Raw genomic sequence first — 19,200 nt, 5'->3', positions numbered from 1 at the left:
GGACCAAATGTTATGCCTAAGTATTTAAAATAGTTGCAATGCTCAATAGGAATATTAAGGATGCTCCATCTATGTTTTTCTGATCTCTTCTTGAACACCATTACCTTGGTTTTAGAATAATTTATAGTGTGTGCCTCCTCTCTACAGTACTCGCCCAGGCTGTATAGAAGTCTCTTTAAACCATTCTTTGTTAGTGAGACCAGGACCATGTCGTCTGCATATAGCAAACTTGAAATGTTTTGCTTTCCTAGGGAGGGAGCAACAAATTCAGGGCCGGCGAGTATAGGAATTATATCATTGATAAACAAGTTAAATAGTGTAGGGGCAAGTAAACAGCCCTGCTTAACTCCTTTCCTTGCTCTGATCTCATCTGTTAAAGAGCCTGATGCATTCACTCTGACTTTGAAGTGTGTATCCTTATGTAGCTCTCTAATGAGGAAAAGCAAGCGCTTGTCTATATTTATGTTTGCCAATTTCCACCAAAGTCTCTCCCTACTGAGTCGAACGCCGAAGCCAAATCAACAAATGCAGTATATAAAGCTTTAGCTGGGCAGCTCATGGCTGAATAAGCTAATTGGTATAGCACTACGCAATGATCAGCAGTGGACTGTCCCTTTCTAAAGCCTGCCTGTTGTGGATATAATACCTGATTTTCAGTTTCCCATTCTTCTAATTTCAGGAGGAGGTATTTGCCATATAATTTGGAGGCGGTATTCAAAAGGATTATTGGTCGATAGTTGTTTGGGTCTGCTTTATCCCCTTTTTTATTAATTGGGACAATTATGCTAGTTTCCCATCCACTGGGAAAACTGCCTGTGCCATTAATCTGCGTGAAATGTTTGGCAAGAATTGGCACACACCATGTTGGAAATATTTTTAAAAGATCTGTGGAAATTAGGTCTACTCCAGGAGCTTTTCCAGTATTAATAATGCGGATCAAATTCTCTATTTCTTTCTCCCTTACTGGGGGCCAATCTGTGGAAAAACGCATATCGTCAAGAGCAGCATTTATTGTTAGGTCTGGGTGGCAAGAGGGCCACAGGGGAATCAAAGATTTGAGAAAAGTGTGCAAACCAAGAGTTGCCAGGTATCTGTGCATTTAATGTTAAGCAATGGGAATCAATTCCAATTGAAAATAAACCCCAGAAATGGGTTTCGTTTTTCTCAGCCACAGCTTGAGTTACTACTTCTCATTGGTGTCTAGCATATTATTTTTTCTTCTACCTAAGCAGAGATTTATACTGTGTTCTAAGTGTGGTTATTTGAGAAATTCTGCTGGTTCATTACAGAGCCATGTAAATTTCAATCTTTTAGGTAGTTTCCTCTTTAATGCTCTGCATTCCTGGTCGAACCAGCTGTTATGGGCAGGCCTGTGTTGCGTTGAGGAATTGGAATGGACAAGAATAGGTTTAAGGCTATTAATTATTTCCTCATAGTTTTCACACATTTGTCTCAGATTTTATTATAGCCATCCTTTTGGACTTCAGCGCAGCAGGTGGAGCAGTGGCTCCTTGACACCTGATGTTCCACCTGCTCACTGACGCCATCCCACTCCCCCCCCCCCGCACTCCAACAGCCCAGCCTGGCCAGTGCAGCAGCAGGGCCTTAGTGCCTGCTGCCCTTCCAGCCCTGCCAACAACATCCTGGTTTCCCCCCACATCCAACATCCCAGGCCAGTCGGCGGACCAGTGGCATCTTGGCATCTGGTGCTGCACCGACCTGTCAACACCATCCTGTTTCCCCCTCCAACAGCCCAACCTGGCTGGCAAAGCAGAGGTGCCTTGGCACCTGCTTCTCCTCCAGCCCTGCCAACACTGTCATGGCTTCCCCTCACCCCCAACAGCCCAGGCTGGCTGGTGGAGCAGCAGCGCCTTGTCTCCCACTACTCTGTTGGCCTATCAACACCGTCCCGCTTCCCCCCACTCCCAACAGCCTAGCCTGGCTGCCAGAGCAGTGGCACCTTGGCACCTGCTGCTCTGCCTGCCCCACAAACACCATCCTGTTTTCTCCCATCCCCAACAGCCCAGCCCAATCAGTGAAGCAGTGATGCCTTGATGCCCACTGCTCTGCCAACCCACCAACACCAGCTCACTTCTTTCCATCCCCAACAGTGCAGCCCAGCCAGCGGAGCAGCAGCACCTTGGTGCCCACAGCTGTGCTGGCTCGCCAACACCCTCCAAGTTTCTCCACTCTAAGCATTCCCATTCCACCCTTTCCCAAGCCTCATCTTTCCACTCCCCCACCCCAAGCCACTCCTTTCCACCCCTTCCCCAAGCCTCATCTTTCAACCCTCCTCTATCCCAAGCCTCATCTTCCAACCCTCCCCACCCCAAGCCTCCTAATTCCACCCTCCTCCACCCAAGCCTCCCCATTCTACCCTCTCTCCAACCAAAGCCACACCTTCCTACCTTCCCCCACCCTCACCCTTACCTTTCCACCCCCACCCAAAGTATCACCTTTCTACCCCTACTCCAAATCATTCCTCTCCACCCTTCCCCAACCCTCACTTTCCCACCTATCCCCACCCCAAGCCACAGACTCAGGACCAGGTAGGTGGCATGCCAGGATGAGAGGGGGTCACTACCACCCTGGTAAAGCCCACTGAGGGGAAATGCTTGTTTTCTCCCCCACTTTGCTAGAGACCATTGTATCTCTCCCCACAATGGACTTTGCTGCTAGTAATTATAATAAACGGATATTTATACATTGATATAAACATTGAACTTTTTCATCACTGCCCTCAGTTCCCCTTTATAAATTTTATGGTGCACCAAGTTATGTAGTTGTAAATATACAAAGCAACGGAATAACCACTACTCTGATGTACTGTTTCATAGGCTACAATTGCATTATTTTAATTACTCCATGGAAATGTTCTAGTTAATAACTTTCCACTTAATGCGTTCAGTCCATCTTAAATTTTAAGTCTAATTCAAGAACAGTGAGTGCCAACAGGGAGGAGCGAGAGGCAAATCTGAGTTGCTACTTAATACTGCTGATTATTTTAGATCTTTTAAAATAGAATTTTTCCTCTTTTATCAAAAATTCCAATGGTATAGATGAGGTTAGTTCAGTCTGTATCAAAGCGTATATCATGTCCTGAAGCCAATGAATTAACCACTGAATCTTTGAGATATGTTAGTAAAAAAGAAATATTTAGTTTTGCACAACCCCCACCCCCAATCTTCCATTTCTGCTTAGTTTGTTTCCAATTAATTCTTGCATCTTTCTGAAATAAGACCTAAAATAACTTTCTGACATTTAATTTCAGAATCTGGAACATCAACCAGAAAAAATTAGAACAGAGATTTTAAACTCATAACCAGATATTATTGAAAACTCATCAATCATACTCCTCAATCTAAGTTTCAGATGGACTAACATTTTAATTTTTAAAATGTTCCTATTACTCTGCATTGTACATTGAAGATAGTGGCCACTTTACAAAGGAGACAATTATATGGATCTAATTATATATGGCAGAAAAAATTGCATGAAATCTTTGAAGTACCTATCTGCAGCTGAGAGCATGGAATGACGCCAATTCAACCTGACACAGAATGCACTAGTAACCTAGCCACTTTCTGGTCTGAGTCAAATAATCTCCTTAGGCATCCCACACTGATATGATCCAGATCTTTCAAATATAGGACTGGATAAATTCTGCAACTCCTTAGTTAAGTAGCCATGAAGAAGAGGATTTTTTTCACTACTCTGCATTAATGAAATAGTACCATGAACTTGGATAACCTTTTTTTTAAAAAATTATCATTAATGTTAGTTGCTTTTGCAAGTATCCTCAGGCTCTCATTAGTGACAATGGAAGTAATGTTGGTGAAATGTTAGGAGCAAAAACTACCAGAACAAGGCCACACAGCCTGGAAAACCGACAACAGCCAGAACTAAAAGTAATCATGCTGTATGCTTCTCAGAGTGGTCAAAGCAGAATGTTCCAAATTTTCTTTCCCAACAAAACAGAAAGGTCCACTGCTGCACAAAAATTACTGTCAGAAAAAAGTATACCAGAGGTATTTTGAAGTTGTTATTACATTCATTCCCTACACATTTCAAGCAACATGATCATTATTGGGGTAAAATCAATAAGATCATACTTTTACTTATATTACTGTTGCTAAGTTTTTTTCTCTTCCAAATCATCCTGCAACAACACAAAGGCAGATTCCACATGGACCCCTACAGCGGTGTCCCACTGGCATATATAATGCTGGTGGAGTCTTGGGGCCATTCGCATGCTGAAGTGCGAGTGGCCATAAAGCAGCCACGGCCTGAGGGGGCACCTCCACATGGAGGCACCTCCATTTTCTTTCCCCACACTTACTTTCTCTCCCTCCACAGGGACAGGGAGGCACACCCATGCTGCTCTCCAACCCCTGGGGGTCTAAGAGCAGCGTGGGCATGCCTCCCCATCCCTTCGGAGCTCCAGAAGGAGAGAAAGTAAGTGTGAGGGAAAATGGAGGCGCCGAAAATGGTGCCTCCAACCCGGTGCCGTTCCCACAGTGCCAGCAGGGAAACAGCGTTTACACCTGGTGGGGGTGAGAGTGTTTTTAACATTTCAGAGGCACTGTTTTTGGCCTGTGCGGACTCCGCCAAAGAGAAGCACACACTAAAACTGCTACTTCAAAGAGCTTGGCATTATCTACTAGAAACATATCTTGCTTCATCCTCTTCAAATAAATCTAATTTCCTTAGGAACTAGTGAGGCATGTTTCTGGTTGACAGCCACCCACGTATGCATTTTATTGACTGACATACTGCAAGTGAGGACAAATCATTTTTGTCCAGTTAAGGTATTACTGCACAGAAAGGATACTGCACAGAAAAGATACTAGGGTATTACTGCACAGAAAAGATAGTCAGCAACTACCGTAGTAGGCAGCACAGAGAACATCTTTGACAGTCTGTTGAGACTGCAAAAGAAAAACTGCAGGAGAAAGACTGCACATCTACCAAGGAGAACAGAATTTTTAGTGTTGTTAACAGAGATATATTCATGGCCTGTCTACTTGCATTTTGAAAGGAATACTTCCCCTTTTTCTCTTCCTTTAAGTTTGAACTAAGAGATAGGCAGCTTTGGTGACAGCAAAATGTCAGATGCCATCAAAAGTCAGATTTCGAGAAACCATCCATGTCTCCAAATTATAGGTCTGCTGGCTTCATAAACATCCTCAGTTATTTCATTGAGATACTGTTTGAAGTTCAATAACAAAAAAGAGGCTCTCAAGAACAAGAATACAAAACTTTAGTGTGCTGATGCAGCCTCTTGGAATCCCTAACACTGTAGAACCAAAGTGTTGTGCAATAAAGGACATCTGTTATGTTACTTTATGGTCTAATGATAACATTCTTTTAAAAAAAGAAATGTCCCACCCAGTCAGTCTTGCATCCATGGCATATGAAAATAAAACATAAAGAAACATTTATGCATGATGTAGTGTGGTACACTTGAAAGCTTATTTTTATTCCAAAAATTAATAAACCTAATCCCTGAAGGAACTGATCTAACTCAGCAGAGCCTAAAACAAAGCTCAGTAAACCAGAACAAGCATACACTCAGTTAGCAATGTATCAGGATGAAAATAGTAATCCATTTTGGCTGCTCTCGTGCTCAACAACCTTACTATTTTTATATTCCTGGCAAAACCTGGAGATTGATTAGATCCCTTGTGGAAAGACATATATGGCTAATTGGCCTCTGTTCATTTGGTCATGCATTGCGCAGACCTGGAATAGAAGTATTTAGTTTGTGGACCAAATTAACTGTACCCTTATACAACCCAACCTGTCATCTATCCTGTGAGTATCCCTACACTACATACTAGTTGAATTACCAGCAATAATTCTCATTTTCCCTACCACATAGTATTTTTCTTTTCCCCCCAGAAATGTTATCCCAGTTCAACGAATAACAACATTAAAAAAAGAAAAATACAATATCCCCTCCATATTAATTACTTATATTATAAAAGCAAACACAATGCTTCTGGCTGTTTTTATTGAAGAATATCAAATAATCTGATTCTCTTGCCCAATGCTTCCAAATATCCTTTATAATTATAGTTGTCAGTATTTGTTTTTCTAATAGTGTAATATACAATAAATTACCCTGCACTAGAGGTGTACAAAAAAAAAGTCCAGTAAAAATTGGATTTAATGGGCCAGAATTTGGGGGGAAATTCTGGATATTTCTGAAGCCCCATATTAGAAAATCTAGGATTCCTGAAAAAAACTGAGTCCATTATGCCCAAATCTGAATTTTACCCCTATCTCTACCTTCCCTTTGCTCCCCCCTTCACTTACCTGAACTCCACCAGCAGAATATCTGTCTTTGAGTTCCACATGGAACCCGGAGGCTGCCACGGTGGAGTTCTATGCAGAACTGCAAGTCGAGTTGGGCTGGGCTCGCCTGCTTCAGCCTCCGTCCCACATGAAATTCAAGAGACTTCAGGGCTGGAGCTATGCAACCGCCCCAGTCTCCAAGTCCCATGATGGGCTTCCTACTGCCTGCTGAGACAGTGCTATTCTTTCCTCATGCTCTCCTTGGCCTTGCCCTCCTCCGACACCTTTTCCTAGCCAGCCCTTTCTTCCCTATCCAGTTCCCTTTATACCCCTATGAATCCTATTCCCCTCCCCCTCCCCACCTGCCAGATGACCTTGCTCAGCTGGTCAGGACTTTCCTCCGCTCCCCCACTGGCCTACAGGCCATTGGTCTAGCCCACTCCGAGGACAGATTAGACAGTGAATGTCCCTTCTGTTTAAATGGCTGGGAGGAAAGGACAGCCTCTGTTGGCTGCTGAGGACCATGCTTGCCACTCTCCAACTAGCTCACAGAGTCCTGCCTCTAGCCCAGACTCCTAGCCCAGTTGTCAGGCCAGCCACGCTGGGTTGTATCAAAGCTGGTTGCTCACCTCTATGGGCTGGATAAAATCTTGCAGAAGGCCAGATGTGGCCTGTAGTTTGGAGCCTCCTGGCTAAGAGTGAACAAACTGAAATTAAATCCTGGAAAGATGGAAGTAATGCTGGTTGGGAAGGCAGAGGACCTCACTTTCGATGGAATTCAGCTGATTCATGCCAACTTGATTGACAAGGCTCAAGATTACACTGGACCCAATATTATTGCTGGAGAAAGAAGTGAATGCAGCTTTAAAAGTAGTTTTATTCCAATTCAGCCTAGTCTGAAAAAATGTCTCATTGCCTTGATACAGCTGGCCTGGCCACCTGGATCCAGTTACATTGAGATTATACCACTGTAATGTACTGTATATTGGTCTTCTCTCAGAATCCATTTGGAAACTGCAATTGATGCAGAATGCTGCAACTCAGCTATTAGCCAGAGCTAGGTGACACATATATATTATTCCCATTCTGCAGTCACTTTTCTGGCTCCCTATCCCAATGGCTCAATTTAAAGTCCTGGCTATCACAAAGCCCTTAATGGCCTTAACCTTCATATTTGTGCAAGACCATCCTTCTCCCTATACTCCACCATGACAGCTTGGTTCTTCTGAGTAGGGTCTTCTGCAGATGACAACCTGCAAATAGGCAAAATCAACAACTGTTCACATAAATACCTTCTGTGCTGCGGACTCCAACTTGTAGAATGATCTGCCTGAGGAAATAAAAAATGCATCCACTCCCCTACATTTCCCAAAACTACGCAAACATGAATTACTAGGGAGGCTTTTTCTATGCAGATAATAGGGTAGCCCTGTACAAAATCATTCACAAAATCACTTGGATAAATGTGGTCTATACTACTGTGTACAGGTTGCTGCAAATTAGATCCTACCAGTGTATATGCATTTACGCAGTCAATAACATCAACATAAAAACTGGAATGGAATCCCTTTTCCTGACAGTGCAGGGAGTTTCAAAGTGGCTTCGGCATATAAACATTATACCACTGGCCTTCTGAAGTGATATAGTCCCAGGATGGCAAGACCACATTTCTACTGAATATGTAGTCTAGACAATGATCTCATGGAACTGCTGACCAAAAAATGATGTGCAATCTTCCAAGTTCACTGACCAATGGATTTTGAATGGTGTTAATTCTGCTCAGAATAGCACTAATTGATGTGCTGTCACAGGCACTATACTTGAAAGACAGCTCTAGTCATCATCACAACAGTTTAGCTCAGAACTGATATCCCACCTTTCTTTCTCTACAAGGGCCAGCTTGTGATCAAGTCATTAGAGGTCAACCTGACATAGATAGATAGAAGAGCTAAACTGGGCTAATGTTGGGAGTATTTCTAATCCCGATTTTAAAGAACAATGATCTAGGCAACTGCAATATTAACAGAAAATTCATCTATAACATTTTTTTGAGATGGTCTGACTTAAGTCAGTGAAACATAAAGTAAACTGGCTTATGGCAATATGCGAGGAAAATATTTGTGATGTGGAAACAGATGTCAGCATAGATCTTTCAAGAAGGTGACTCTCTTCGGTATATGGTTTCTACAACTAATTTTAAAATTATCCACAAGATAAGGATATCTTGCATAAATGAAAAAACCCAGGGTTCTGAAATAGCTCAGCTACACCAATTCCAGGGTAAGAGACTTGAGAATGATTGTCAATTCCTGTTTTACAAACTGAACATATCTGCTATTGCTAATGTTGCTAAAGTACTCAATTATGTTTGTTGTTAAAGTACTCAGTTGTATAAGACACAGCATTCTCAATATGTTAGAGCAATGACACTCTTTCTTTTGCTAAACAGTCATTTCAAAAATGACACACTATATTGGAGCAAAATGTTACAAAAATACCAGATAGAATTAGAGGAATATGGTGGGAAAATGGCGCCCAGAGACAGCCATTTTCCAGGTGCCCCCCTGCTATGCTCAGGGGGGCCTCAGCCCCACCCTCTCCTGGCTCCCGGCTTCCAGCCAGCTCCGTCCTCATCTCCTTTGGTTTTATAAGCACTGCATAGAAACCAAAGGCGACGAGGACAGAGCCTCAGTTGCTTCTGCTCTTCTTACATTTACCGATCTCCCCAATTTATTTAGATTACACTACTTGCTGGACAATCCTGATCCTTCTCTCTGTATGATAGTGGCAGACTTTCTCCTGGAAATTACTAAATGCCAGTAGATTTCCCTCCACTTAACATGTATTTCCTGTACTGTATATGTTTTTAATCAGTTTTTTTTTACTATTGTTGTACTTTTGTCTATGCCAATAAAGGCTTGCTTGATAATTCTGCTCTTCCCAGATGGAGCCGGGAGTCAGGGCTTGAAGGGGCGGTGTCCTCAGGTTTCCTTGGCCACACCCATGTTGATGAATGTCTTTCTGGTCACGTGGTGGCGCCCCCCCCCAATTTTGCGGGCCCCCCACATGACCAGATTAGTGATGCCCGGGGACAGAGGGAACCCCCTGTCCCTAGGGCCATACACCTCTGCTCAGAATACATACAGCCAGAACAGAAACAAACACAAAAAAAGTTGCCTGAGAAAGAGAGAGTCTGTTTTTGCAACAAAAATGCAGGGATTAAAAAAAAATGTTGCTACCACTGAGTAGTGATAAACTTTACAGTACCTTGGAGTATCACTGCTGTTCCAGGAAACCTAAATCCTGTCTGAGCTACTTTGTTGGTACCACTGACCAGATGCATACACCACAATATTTTGTGCCCATTGCCTGCTTCCTTCTCATGCACTTTCTCCAACCTTCACACATTAGGTAACATTTCTGGTACTAAACCTTTATACTAAACTTTGTCCAGGGACTATAAAGCTTATCTTAATGGCCAATTCCTTGTCACATTATGATGGGCAGTGCAATCCTGAGGAGGGATAGTTGGGCTGTGGCCAGGGATGACGCAGCCACACTATCTCCAAAAATGCTTGCTGTGCTGCAGCCAGGAAGCCAACAGGGATGCTTCCCCAACCCCTGTGGAACTGCCCTATGCAGATCCATGGGCTGTGACTACCTTTTAGCAGCTCCCCAGTAAAGCTTTGGCACTGTAGTAAGGAGATTTATGCCAAGCGCTAGAAGAGTCATATTATGCACCTCCTGAGGGGATACTCGAGGACTTGCCCCAGGATCACACTATTAGTCTTACCCAGTTTTTTCTCCTAATGCTTCAACTGCATCTATGGCTGGCACCTTCAGAGGCATGTCACAGTTAAGATGTATCATGGAGAAAATACATCTCATCATTAGGATAAAAACTATCAGACCCTGCAGCTCAGAAAACCCACAACAGTCAGTCTTTGCAGATGCTTTAAAAATACAGCCATGTTCCAAAACTACCAGAAGCCCTATAAGTTGTCACAACGTGGTAAAATACTGAATCAGTTGTTATAATTCCAAATCAATGACCAAGTCATGAAGTTCTCTCTCCTTCTATGAAAATGACAAGATTGAAGGCTCCCATCGGCAAAGTACTGGAAGTACTGAGTTGATATCAACAACTCATTTTCAGTAACTAAGAAACCAAGGTTCCATTAAGGCTTCTGTTATTGGAGGAAGATTCCTCATTTATTGGAAGTAAATGGATTCAACCCAATGCTATGCAACCAAAACAAATTAATTCTAAATGTCTTTTTCTTTTTTAAAAAAAAAAGTATGCATCACAAAGCACTTCTCAAGTAATACTGGACTGTTCTTCAGTTGACTGATTATTCACAGCACCTAGCTAGCATCAACGCAAATGGAAAAGCAAATCTGACAATAAATTAATACCTAACAACAAACCATTTTTTTGTTATGAAAATAAGGCTTGAAAATCCTTGGACGTTTATGCTCCCTGTCCTTTCCCTCATGCATTGCTTATATATGGAAAACTCCCTTGTTACGAATAATAAAGCCATGTATGTGTTGTGACTTGGATCGAATCAGATAAAAGAATTATTCTTTCAGATAGCCAATGACTAGGATTCGTAGAAACTTCAGGGATTAAACTGGTTTTACGGAATTCACAATGGATTCCTCAAGAAAACAACAAACCACAATTTGTTCTTTCACTCTATTGAGATGTCACAATAATTTTGATTTGTTAGGTTCAAAGTAGTCTTTACTATCCAAACTAAACATGAAGGAAGATCAGTGAGAAAATTTTAGGGGTTTCTGCAACAATAGATCACATTTTGAAATTGTCCTTGAATAAAATCTGAGCCCACAACATTTCAGTCTATATGTGAGTACCTTACTTTTTCTCCCTCCAGAAGCAAAAAGAGTCATATGGCAACAAAAGCCTCATAACTTCTTTATATCCCCCCCTTTTATATCCCCTGTATTTGTAAAGCACCTGCAAAGTATTTAAAAGATATACTTGAATATAAACATAAGGAGAACAGGCTACAATCGGGCAAATAATTTTTAAAGTATTTTTGCTTGCTTAAAGAACTAGACATCAAACATAAATAAATACATTTTAAAGTATTTTAATTTTAAAATATGGTGGAATGAAAACCTTATTCATGTAACCTTTTCTAGCATCATGATTGTAAGCAATTTGCTATCCAGTCCTGTAAACAGTTTGTTTCCCAGTGTTATATAATATATAGAACTTTCCATAAAAAAATAACAAAAGGCCTGCAAGAATGAAGTTACAATATATTCGACGTGATTCATATATAAACATATAAATATTAAACTCCAAATTGATTATCTTTCTGTCATACCTCAAGAGAAAGGCTTCTAGCAAAGAATTTACGGCTATAGTAAACTTCTTAGTTCAGTGTATTCCACATGCTAAGCCATCTTTAACAGAAATGCCACACACAATCTTGACTCTTTCATGGCAACACCCACCATTTTTCAACAGGATGGCCAGGGCTCAAAAGCAACTCATTACAAGACCAATCACACTGCCAGGCAATATTTAGCAAAAGAAGCACTGCCAGCACTTACTGTGTCTTGAGATTTATCCTTAACATCATAGACTGTTAGTTTTATTTTAGTTTCTTCATAGATAGGGTAATCTGGTGGAAACGTCACACCAGTCAGAAACAGTGGGTCTCTTGTTCCCTGTATGGAAGAGGCAAACAGCTCAGATTTAGCAAGGTAACAGCTGTGCAACATGCTGCGTGCTATTATAGACAATGACATAAAAACCATAGGCTTTTCAAAGGCAGTGATCCTCATACAGTAAACAGAGATTTGGATTGCCAGTTGTCAGAGCCAGAAACACAAAATATAACACTACAGCAAATGCTTAGTCACACTGAAGATAGATGTTTCAGGACACAGAAACAGAGTTCATCACAACTAACAGCCTCAGGCGATTGTGTCATTATATATCAGAGCTTTTCTAATTAGGACAGCAATTCATTCATTCATAATCTAAGCCACCCATATTTGAAAGTACTTCATTTCGGCAGCCTCATATTACAATTCAAGCAACAGGGGGGTGGGGGATATGGGGAGCACTAGGCAGGATCAGAAATAGCTGTGTACCAGTATTCAGCAAATTTCACCAAAATTCTTCTTGAATGTTCATATCTCTCTGCTATTACAGGCACCACTTTATCTCCATATATGCATGAAATTATTGAGGTAATTACCATATAACAACCGAGGAGAAAAGAGGGGGAGTACATCAATGACACCCCCAATTTTTGATCCTAAAACAGAACAGATAAAGCATGTGATAATGACTGGGTGACATATTAAGTCGTCAGGGTCACTGCCATAATTGGAAAATAAGTATACCTTAAATAATATTTGACCTATTAACAATAACTAGTGTAAGTAATGCTAGTGTAAGTAATACTAGTGTAAGTAATGCTATCTTCCTAATTCCTTGTATTTGATCACGTCAGCTCAAATGAAGGTCTTTCTATTTTTCCTCATTTTTAATGCTATGCAATTTACATATATCACATCTTCAAGATGGGCAGCCCCATCCAGGAGGCCCAGCAGCTGGTTGTAGTGCCACCGCCGCTCGCCCTACCATTCCCAGAGATGCTTCCCAAAGAGGTGGGTTGGCATGGAAAGTGAAAAAGTTTCCCTGCTGCCGAGAAGCCCCCATTGGGCTTCACAGACTTACACCACCTGTTTGGTGCTTTATGTCTGAATTCCTGGCAGCTGGTGTAATGTGGCAGGAAAAAGTTGTCTAAAATCAGGTCCTCCTCTAGCCATGCCCTCAGTCTGCCCCCACTATGCTGGCAACAGCAGGGGCACTGAGATGCTGGCACTGTATCCCATCACTGGGAAGGGCCATGGCAGTTACATGCCAGTGGATTCACACCTCCACCAGGACAAGAGCCCCAGGGAGGCCAAACCCAGTGGCACAGCCATGCGCCACTCCCACAGGTGGATAACCCCCTTTGGATGGTGTCGTTAACGTTATAGTTACACCAAGGTAACTTAGTAGATAAAAATTAAAAGGTCATGTTTGTAAGAATGAAGTCTGGTTTCTCTCTAGATCTGGCAGTATTTTCAGTGAACATGGCGAGGTTAGGATGGCATCCCATTTCTTCTGCTAACTCTTTGCCTTTTCAAATGTTAATGATGAGAGCCACTGTTCCTTGACCTTTTGTGACTAGCAGACAGGGACTGATCCCATGCCCTCAAGTGGAAGGAAGGAAGGAAGGAAGGAAGGAAGGAAGGAAGGAAGGAAGGAAGGAAGGAAGGAAGGAAGGAAGGAAGGAAGGAAGGAAGGAAGGAAGGAGTCCATAAGTCCAGCAAACTGGTGGCTTGTGTTTGTTGGTTAGTTTCTTGGTTTAATAATTGTACTACTACCATGTCATCAGAAGTTTGAACCAAAAAGGTCAAAAAAACATTTGTGTTACATGTTCATATTCATGTTTAAAACAAATACTTTCTCCCTGAAATCTCTAAGGAGAAAGGCCAAATAGAAAAGTTGCAATTATTTATTAGCTCTTCTATATTCATATTTTTAAAGGTAGCAATATTTGTAAGGGCATTCAATTTAATTCTGGAAAGCTAGTATCTAAATTTTTGAAGCCTTCCTCAATCATATTGTCACTTGTAGTAAGTTTCTTCAACTGTCAGCAAAATCTGCCCATCATATAAAGGGAACTGTAAACTGCTACAAATTATGAGTATGTCTTCTCACTACTTATACTATCATTGACAATTATAGCCTGGGGTCCTAGGAAATGAGCCACTTATTCTGCAAGCCCAGCAGACTGTGGGCACACTTCTTAAATAAGTTGCCTCTTCGAAATGACAAACTTCTTTTTAAAAAAGGATAACTTCCACAATTGATTTTCAATCCAGAATGGGGATCTAGTATTCAAATTAGAATGTCTAAAGTAGCTCATTGGACCCTGGCCATTTGACAGCTATTAGCGTTTTTAAACATTATGCAATGGTTTTAATGTTTTTTTAATTGACAAGCATAGAAAAGGTGAAATAAAATATAAATAAGTTGATATTTATTTATATTTTATTTTCCCTTTTCTATGCTTGTAACTCAAAAGAGCTTGAACACACACCTAGCTGTCTGCCCAGAGCCCAGCAATAGGAAATGATTCACCATGTACATGAATAATCTGTTCCAGCCAATGCAGTAAAACATGCCCAACTGTCTGTACTGAAACATCCTGCTGTTTATAGAATGAGTTACCCTTTTAAGACTGCTGATTATTCAAAATGTGACAACTAGAAAACCGGCCACAAGTTTTCTCAAAAAGCAATTTTTGTATGCTTGGAGGCACCCCAGTTTAATTGTCAAAAATGCTTTTATGGAGATGCTGTATTCTTCCCCAATGCACACTCCAAAACTCCTTAACTGATGACAGAAAACAGGAACTTTGTTTCTCCAGTAACAATCTGATCAGACAACAACCCAGAAAAGCTCTTTAGGCTTTACTGTTAGATGCAGTAAGCAGAGGCTACCAATATTATCAATAAAAAGCAGCGTTCATTTTTTATGGCATTAAAAGGATGACTAAAACAAACAAACAAAATTCTCTTAGGATCCAACATTTTTCTTCACCAAAAGTTTTTATTTTGTTACTTCAACATTTTTTAAATCAAGGGAGAAGCAATATTTTTCCAGCACTGCTCCAGCTATATGAAGAACCACGAATGTTTACATATTTTTCTGTAAGAACTTTTTCTATGCTGCAGCTGTCTGCATTAGCTAAAAACCAACAACAGCTTTCCTGACTTTAGGAAATGAAAGAAAGGAGGAGAAGTAAAAGACAGTCTTTCAGTGACTAACGGCGATGCAACAAAGAAAGAGCTCACCTCCACAATTTCCGTGCTTGAATATCTAACTGACGTCTGTTCCCCTGGATGCACCACTGTGATCTGCACAAATGTGTTCAGCTTCCGATCACGAGTAGGAGCTACTAGATCTTTGCATGCTGAAAAGGACACAAGAGGGAAGGCGAGCGGAGGAAGGAAAAGTGTAAAAATAAATCATAGTAGAAACTTTGCTCTATAGCAAGGCAGACAGAGTCACATTTCTGAGCTAAATCTCTACAGACTTGCAGCTGATTTAGTAGAGGAAGTCCACTGGAAGTCCCTTACAGAAATAGAAAGCCACATATTGGAAGCTATACAGTTTTTTCATTTTCACTAGCCCTAGTGAGGTTTCTCTGCAGAGATCCTTCAACTCTTGTGAATATACACACACAGGGGTTCTAAAATCCTATTGGATTACTTCACAACTATCACATAATTTGCCTCGAAATCACTTATTCATATTTTATTGAGTAAACTGCATAGTGTGTGACTGCTTTAGGGATATCAAATTAAATCCAGTTGTTGATGATGCTACATTGTGTGTTCCATAAGGTCATATAAATTTTTTAATATTTATTTATTTATTTATTTATTCATTCATTCATTCATTCATTCATTCATTCATTCATTTATTTATTATTCTACTTTTATACCGCCCTCCCCCGAAGGGCTCAGGGCGGTTTACAACAGTGATAAGACCAATATAAATATAAATATAAATATAAATATAAAAACAATTTAAAAGCAGCATCCAATTTCTGTATCAATTAAAATTAAAATAAATAATTAAAATAAATTAAAATAATAGAGCTAATTGCCAGGGAAAGTCTCCATTATGAAGTAGGTAATACATACCAGTGGTAATGATTGATAGGGTCTTGCCAATTTTATTTCCATTTGTAACCTTGTTAAACATGCATCCAGGCATCTTTTCAGGAGTCAAACCAGGGAAAGTCATTCAACACTAAGCACATATCATAACACTTCCCTTGGTCCTCTGCATCTAAGAATTTTTGAAGTATCTGAACAAATATTTTGTAAGAAAACTTTAAACAACAGACTGGCAGGCTGCATGGGTTTCTACCTGCCTCCTCCACAAGCACCCCCACCATTGTTGAAAGAGGCTGGAGGGCTTTTTCATACCCTTACACACTCCTCAGTGCAGCTCCCAACCCACGTGTCTTGCAATCATGGGAACATATTATTTTATTCCTAAAGAAAATATTATGCCTAAAAATAAGTGAGTCTAAAAATCTGGATTTTCTATTGTAAGTTTCATTCTTTCAAGTACTAGTTTATGAGTTACGACACGATATGGTAAAAATCAATAGTTACTAAAAAGGTAATCAGAACATATGTCTTTGCATCCAGCGTAAATCAGATTTAGGAACACTAAAGGTCTTACAACTAAGGCAAATCCCCTGGGCCTCACAGTAGGGCAACCACCATGCAACTTTGGATAGGAGTCAGGAACCTGGAAAAATAGAGTTTAGCACTTTTCTTTTTCCCGTGGCAACAAAGCTGGTCCTAAACTGAAAAAGCTATCTCACCAATGAGAATCCAGTGAGAGGTCTGACATATATTGGAGGCTGATTTAAGCCCTTGAATCGTTCCCTTTCACTGCATAGGAGAAGAAGGAGTGATTGACATGTCTGCCAATCATGACCAAGCAGAGAAATAAATTCCGCAGCAGGAGCAAATTCTGTTGCCAGAAAGCAACAGGAGAGAATTGGCATTATAGGTTTCTTGACTGATAGAAGAAGGGAGCTATGCCAGTGACAAGAGCTGGAAAATGTGCTACGCTTGAAACAAGAGCAGTGTAGTACCGAAGGAGGAAAGTGGGGTTCAGAGAAGTTGGGTGCAAGGGAAGCATGTGGTGAGACAGCTCAAATGTGACAAGGTGAGTAGAAGCAGAAATAGCCATGGAGGAGAAGGGAAAGGGCCAATGTCAAGTAATAGTTGGCAGCAAGTGGATTTCCGAAGGAGGCAGGAGGGGAGACAGTATGTCTGATGACTTTGCCAGAATGTGAGCATCACTGATGATGCATAGGTTGTGACAAGGTCAGCACGCTCATTCTCACTTCCTGTGTACTCATGTTATTTTCACCATAGGTATGCCCAGTGAACAGTGCTTGACTGTAAGTACAGCAGAGTACTGGCATCTCTAGTTAAAGATGCCTAAGAAGGATGAGGTGAAAGAGGCCTGTCTCTGTCTGAGACCCAGAACAACTGCTCCTCATACTTGGATGGATGGATCAAAGACAGTTGCAAATGTTGTTGTGAAGTCACTGGGAAGAACGTGATGCATGGACCTGGCACTTGTACTCATGGCTTGAATGAACTGTCACATGTCAGACAAAAAAGCAAAGTGTTACTTTTTTTTAGTACCTGGAACATTGCCTAACTGCAATCTCAGCATTTGTCAATGGTATGCCTAAACATTCAGATTGACAGTCCCCAAACAAAACAAAACAAAACTGAATACTTCAAAAGTTGCTCTCTTCCTTGCTAAAATTCTATAGATTGACAAACTAATAGCATATGGTCCTGACCACATAATGCAAGAGTACCACCACTAGTAATCTGATGAATTTTAAGAAAGCTGTGCACTTTAGCATGAAGAATTCAGCAAATATCTATTTACATCCTTCAACACTTTTCTGAACACTCTGAAGTCAATTAAGCTTTAAATATAACCAAAAAACTTTCAAAAACCCCAAATTCAGCTTTTAAAAATCTGCTCAGTACGTGTAACAAGGCATGATTCTAAGTTAGGTTAATTATGTTTCAATACTTAGTATTTTAGAATTTTCAATGCATTAAATTATAATAATTTGCTCACCAGATTTAAAAGGTAATGACAGAAGTCCAAATCTGTCATCTCATTAATTAACCTAAAATAATTTTTACCTGACATTCTAAGGCCAGTCAAAACCACCAAGATACTAATCATCTTCCACAAATCAATGGCCTCTGTGAGTCCTGAATGTCACACTCAAATAAGGTTTCTGATCTGGCAACCTACTAGAATGTCATATTCTGCATCAGTCTTTTTAAAGGTCAAGCTACATTTATTTGTTCAAAGAGAAATATTGACCATGCTTAAATGGCTTACATCTCCACAAGGTCCATTTTCATCCCAATGTACTAAATAATACACAAGTACTTTTAGTGCAGTGTACTAACACAATACTTTTAGGAAATGTAAGTTTATGAAATATAACAAAAATATAAACGGACAGCTAAATTATTATTGTTGCTCCGGCATGGATCCAAGCAGAGGCACTTGTTTTTGTAGAACGTGCAGTCCCTGGTTGCTAATAGTGACCAAGGTACACTCTCTCTCTCACCACATGCTCAAGCTTCGCAACGTTTTCCTGATCCTTATGTGTGACTTTTGGGGACCTCTTTCTTTACCGACCCTGGCATTAAGATCTTCTGCTACCAACCATTCATCGCATTTGTTAGAAAGTTGTAAAGTTTCTAAATATTCAGTGATTTTACGCCACTGTGTTTCCCTTGTCTTATTGATGGAGCTAGGGGGAAGGTAAACATTAATCATTATGAGACTGCGGCCTTCCCCTGCTATCTTTACTGCATGCGCCAAGTGTTCACAAACTGGAAGAGTCAAAACATCAGAAAATAAAGAAGTTTTGATTAGTATTGCAAGTCCGGCTCTATAGCGCCCTCTGAGATTCTCCTTGTGCGCTGGGATATAGCATACAGAATAACCTTGGAGATGATTTGGAGTAGGAGACCAAGTCAGTTCTGAACATGACTTGCAAATCTTTGTGGTTTTAGGTAAGTTTTTTTTTTCATGCCAGTCATTTTATTTATTAATTATTAACTTAGCATACTCTGTGTTGTAAAGCATTTACTCATGAATAGGTTTTTCCTACATGGAACTATTAATCTTGACTCCGCACCTCTTCCCCACAGCTGCCACTCTTCCTTATAGGACAGGGTGTTTTTTTTAGGTAACTGACATATTGCTAAGGTATAATGTGA

The 19,200-nt window shown here is 40.6% G+C and overlaps 1 protein-coding gene across 6 annotated transcripts in view; it reads right to left on the bottom strand.

The window, feature by feature from the left end:
- INPP4B (inositol polyphosphate-4-phosphatase type II B) overlaps positions 1 to 19,200 on the bottom strand; it is a 281,318-nt gene that overhangs the window by 138,347 nt on the left and 123,771 nt on the right. For all 6 annotated transcript variants that reach the window (XM_048508966.1, XM_048508967.1, XM_048508961.1 and 3 more), the window contains 2 exons: positions 15,193 to 15,311; positions 11,884 to 12,000 (listed from right to left, as the gene is read on the bottom strand). In XM_048508966.1, coding sequence (XP_048364923.1) covers positions 11,884 to 12,000; positions 15,193 to 15,311 — 236 coding nt within the window. The remainder of the gene's footprint in view (positions 1 to 11,883; positions 12,001 to 15,192; positions 15,312 to 19,200) is intronic.

The sequence above is a fragment of the Sphaerodactylus townsendi genome, linkage group LG10 (genome assembly GCF_021028975.2).
Source record: "Sphaerodactylus townsendi isolate TG3544 linkage group LG10, MPM_Stown_v2.3, whole genome shotgun sequence".
Lineage (NCBI taxonomy): Eukaryota > Metazoa > Chordata > Lepidosauria > Squamata > Sphaerodactylidae > Sphaerodactylus > Sphaerodactylus townsendi.
This window is presented reverse-complemented; position numbering and strand designations above follow the sequence as displayed.